Here is a 5067-nt window from a genome sequence, read left to right as displayed (position 1 = left end):
CCCCCCCCCCCCCCCCCCCAAGTAGTGCTTCCTGGGCAAGGGGAGAGACATCCAGTGGCAAAAGTCAGGGGATAGGGAGTGGGACTTCTGGTCCCAGGATGGTAACCAGGGGTGAGGGCACCTGTCAACAGTTGGGACTACCCTTGTGGCCCTTGACTCTTCACCCAAACTTGTTAAGCAGCCCTTTAGCTGAAATAATTGCCCATCCCTGATCTCAGTTAAGCAGCTTTGTGCCTGTTGGTAAATATTGGGTTACTTTCTTTCACCTGCCAGTGATTTAACTATTTTAAAAAAAAGGCCTTAGATCTGGACCAACATGTCTAAGAACAGATCGTTTTGATAAATGAAAGAAGAGATTTTTTCCCTCCTTCCTTTTCCTGGTCCCTTGGTGATGTTTCACCCATATGTATGACCATATGTATGAGTTTTAATACATAAAGTGAGCAAAATAAAGGGTCTCAGAACTACTTCATTACAAGTATATCCTTAATGCAATGTAGCCATGTGTTATGGTGTCTTGAGGGTTCTTTATGTACATTTTAGAGTAGGGGTGGGCAAAATGTGGCCTACCAGGCCATTCTCTCTGGCCTCTGGGGCCCCTAAAAAATTTAGAAAATTAATATTAATCTGCCCTGGGCTGCCTGTCATGTGGCCCTTGATGGCTTGCTGAAACTCAGTAAGTGGACCTCTCTCCAAAATAATTGCCTGCCCCTGTTTTAGAGGGATTGCCTGGATTGCAACTTTGAAAATGGTGCTTTCATAAATTATGATTTCAGCTTTGAATTTCATGCACTAGAAAAACACTTTTTTGCTATATCTGTATTCGTTGAAGGGACAGGAGAACGACCTGTAATGACCTTGTTTTTGATGCATGTGTTAAGATTTCTTCTTTATGTTCTAGCTGAGCCATGTTCTCAGGTGAAGTCTGTTCGGTTTCAATTCATAAACTCACTGGTTAGGTAATTTAACTCCCCTGTAGGGATTTGCTTACATTAGGAATTATCTATTTTCTGTGAAGAGGTTTGATAGTTAATTATGATACAGTTACTTAAGGGTAATTCCTAACCTCTGGATGAACATTCAGCATCAGTGAATGTTCTGAGTGGAGAAGAAAATCTTATTTGAATTTTAAATTTTGACACCATGAAATTTAATCTGAAGATAGTGTATTTACATTTCAACACTCTCTCTCTCTCTTTTTTTTTTTTTTAATAGGATGTCTTGTATACAGTGTGCAACCCTGTTGGGAAAGTGCAACGTATTGTTATATTCAAGAGAAATGGAATACAAGCAATGGTTGAATATCCTTTTATTAATACTTTGCATGTACTCTGCTACAGATGTCATTTAAATACGAGAATATTTAGGAAGGTTTCAGTTTATTCTTCAGCTTCAAATATCTTATAGTTCAAAAGCAAGGCACTGCTGCTTCCAAAGCATGCTGCAAATGAACTTGTGCCTGAATGTTTTGTGAAGGACTGCTTCCAGTAGAATTTTTTGTCAGGAACGTTATATAACTTGTTAAAAGAAACCCCTAAAATTATTGGAATGAAAGATTAAATCACTTTCCTATTCATGCAGATATTGCTGCCAAGCATACAAGCAGTTGAATAGTTTCTGCTGTTTTTAGGGGTGTTGCATACTAAAGGTAAGTTGTTTTTTTTTTTTTTTAAATAATGTTTAGTTACAAACTCAGCATTGGTAAGAATGTTCTGGGGCACTTGTTGGAAATGATTTAACTGTTACAGCACTTGTCTAGTTGACAGTACCTTTTTAAAGAGGTATTTCTCTCAGTTGTTGCTTGTATAAAATACTATGCTTAATCTAGCTTAAACTGTCGTTACGGAGAAGAAACATTCTTTTCTCAGTGTTAGCTCACCACTTACTATACTACTTGCCACTGAATTTAAGTGAAAGAAACAGCTGTGACTGAGAATAGTTAATAGATTATGGTACATATCAAGGTCCAAAGTCCAGTATGACTGAACCTTTATAGCATTCTAGCAATCTTGTCTATGGAGGCTGATTTCTTCCCCCACTGCCCTGTTTCTGCTTCTTGGCATACAAATGAAATGTCTGGCACAAAATTTGGTCTCTGTCTCTTAATGTGCCTTTCAGAGGACCACAGATATTACCAGTCTGTTGGTGTTCTTGGGCTGAGTGCATGGAGAACTAAACTGAGGGTCTCTTCAGTAACTTGCCAGGGATACAAGCTATACTTAACACCAAAACAAGGAACTAGTTGCTGCTGTTTGTCTTTAGTACAGAAGTTTGACTTTGAAGACTATGCACCCCAACAGAGAATAGTTTATTTTGCTATACAAAATTGTTGCATGTTTATGATAACCAATGTTAATTGGATTAGGTAGCTCACTGCTGGATAAGGTATCTTCTACAGCCTGCAACTCTATGTTAAAGATGAGGGATACTGTAAGTGTTTTTTTTTTTTCCCTCCATTATTGTGGCTGCAAATTTTGCCCAACGCTTTTCTGTCTGCTTAAATTCTGCAACATTCCAGTATTTAAAGCAAATTTTTAACGTGCAGTTGCAGAGGACATTAAGTACAATCTGTGTGTAAGCAAGTAGTCTGAAACAATAGCTTTGAGGGTGTCTTTGCCTTTATTGCACATTCAGGTGTATGTAGCTGTAACTCTGAAACCCAGTGATGATAATTTCACTATTACCATCTGTTTCAATGCTGCTTGTTTTTGCAGCAGTATCTAGCTAACGTATCTCCTGTGCTTGCAAAACTGCTTCCTATACTTGCTAGAAGCTCTGATCAGTAAATCTTTCTGTTGCATGTAGTAAGTTCTGCAGGGCAATTACACATTTTCAGTACATTACACTTCTCCACAAAGATGCAGTTAATATAACAACACACAAGGAAAACTGTATAGAACTTTTTAATGATTCATTTGGTTAAATCCTTCATTAGAATGTCTCCCGGAGTAGAGTGCATTATAGGGCTGTGTGAAATGGCTGTGTTTCAATTCGGTTTTGGATTCGGCCGTTTTGGAGGACGGTGATTTGTTTCAGTGTTTCGGATCACTGTCCTGTTTCATTTCGGCCAAATCTGTTTCAGATATTCGGCTCCCCTGAATCTGTTTTAAATGAGCTGCAAGGGAAGCTTTGCATAACCCTACCCAGCGAGGCGGGGCCTGGGGCTGGGGACTGCAGGGACCCAGTGGGGAGCAGGACAGGGCTGTGGGTGCCTTATCTTGGGGAGGGGAAGCGCTGCTGCGCTCTGTGCAGGTGAGGAGACCCTCCGTGGATCTCTGATCCCTGTCACGCTGGGTCACAGGGCAGGGAAGCAACGTAGAGCGGTGAGCAAGTCTGCTGGTCCCTGCTGCACAACTTGGCTCCTCAAGAAGCAGAGATCTGTGCCAGGGGTCTCCTCACCGCCACTGCCCACCCCGCGCTGCCCTGGTGACATGGGACTGGGTGCGGTGGGCAGCGGCAGCAAGGAGACCCTGGTGCGGATCTCTGTTCTTTGCGGAGCCAGGTTGCGTGGCAGGGACCAGCCCTGCCCTGCTGTGCAACTTGGCTCCAGAAGGAGCAGAGATCTGCATTGGGGGTCTCCTCGCCACTGCTGCCTGCCCTGTGCAGCGCTGCGTTGCTGGGACAGCGCAGGGCAGGCAGCCGCGGTGAGGATGCCACGGTGAGGATACCCCCAGTGTGGATCTCTACTCCCTGCGGAGCTGAGTTGCACAGCAGGGCAGCAGTGTACGGCTGTTTCCCTGCAAGCCCAGCTCTGAAACTGAAATTTTCCAAAACATTTCCAAAACGTTTTGGATGCCTGTTTTCGTTTTGAAGATGTTTCTGAGTCTTCTGTTTTGATTCAGATTTGGTGTTTCGGGTGCCAAAACGGCCCCAAATACCTCCAAAACAAAACGGCTGCTGAAATTTCGCACGGGCCTACTAGGCAACCGAGCACTGCATATCACTAAATACAGGAGGATTGTGAATCATGCACTGGGACTATGCAGGCTGTTCACATGCTTTTGTGTTTAGCTCCTGAGAACTGTAGTTTTTTGTGGGGAAACGATAGTAGTCTGAAACACCACAAGACCACCATCTCTTGTAAGCTCATCTGCATTTCCAGGCAATGGAATTAATTTAAGCTCAGTAATGCCCCAGTTGCAGCACCTGCCACCTAGACTGTCCTGTTTAGGTGTTTTGCTTGTAAAATTCCTTAAGTTCCTTTTTTCCTCATTCAGTGATGGAATTCTTGTCTTGGAAAGGAAGTCCTATTTAATCTCTCCTTCCTGTGTCTTAGTTTCTTGCATAAAGTAACTGAATTTATGACTCCCCTGTCCCGACCTTTTATTACCTGCATTCAAAGTACTAAGGGAAGATACTGGCCTCTGCTCTTTTTCAACAGTCCATTTTTAAGCCTTTTTCTACTGGCGTTACAGTCATTTACTGAACTTGTCAATAACTTATGTGTGCTGATAAAATGTGGCTGAAATGGCCCTTCCAGATTCACTCTGAACTGTAGTGTGTCTGCCTTTTTAAAGTTAAGTAAGCACGCAGAAACTTGTAGAAATTAACTGAGGCTTTTATTGTACTTGTATTAACCATAAGTAGAATGAGTCTATTTAAAGTGTTAGAAATCTCATCCTAAACTTGGTGCACTTCAGAAGTAGACAAGATGTGGCTTAGGCTGATGTTGAGAATGTGGACAGCCAAAGCTCTTCTTCAGTACTAAACAGGTCAACATTTTTTAGATACCTCATTCCTGGTAAGGTACGTGTAGGTTATTCTAAAACATCTTTAATTGTCTCTTTTGAGGGGGAGGAATCTTTACTTAAACATTTTTTTAAAAAACCTTAACACGATATACATTTGAATCTGTTCTCTGTGCCCAGAAGGCTAAGGCAGCACTCAATGGAGCAGATATATATGCAGGATGCTGTACTTTAAAAATCGAATATGCAAGGGTAATGCAGGTGAAGGGCAGAAATGGAATAATTGATTCAATGCACCAGAATTCTATTTCAGTGCATGAAAACATAAGTAAAAGTGAGAGTGTTAAAGAATTTTCAGATGTGTGCAAGCCTGCATAAC

At 41.9% G+C, this 5067-nt stretch overlaps 1 protein-coding gene across 2 annotated transcripts in view; it reads left to right on the top strand.

Moving 5' to 3' along the window:
• HNRNPLL (heterogeneous nuclear ribonucleoprotein L like) overlaps positions 1 to 5067 on the top strand; it is a 63600-nt gene that overhangs the window by 31711 nt on the left and 26822 nt on the right. For both annotated transcript variants that reach the window (XM_019516178.1, XM_019516177.1), the window contains exons 4-5: positions 1216 to 1301; positions 4844 to 4940. In XM_019516178.1, the coding sequence (XP_019371723.1) occupies positions 1216 to 1301; positions 4844 to 4940 (183 nt within the window). The remainder of the gene's footprint in view (positions 1 to 1215; positions 1302 to 4843; positions 4941 to 5067) is intronic.

The sequence above is a fragment of the Gavialis gangeticus genome, unplaced genomic scaffold (genome assembly GCF_001723915.1).
Source record: "Gavialis gangeticus isolate Ggan-Ray unplaced genomic scaffold, GavGan_comp1, whole genome shotgun sequence".
Lineage (NCBI taxonomy): Eukaryota > Metazoa > Chordata > Crocodylia > Gavialidae > Gavialis > Gavialis gangeticus.
The sequence above is the reverse complement of the archived record's forward strand: the minus strand, read 5'-3'. Positions and strand labels throughout refer to the sequence as shown.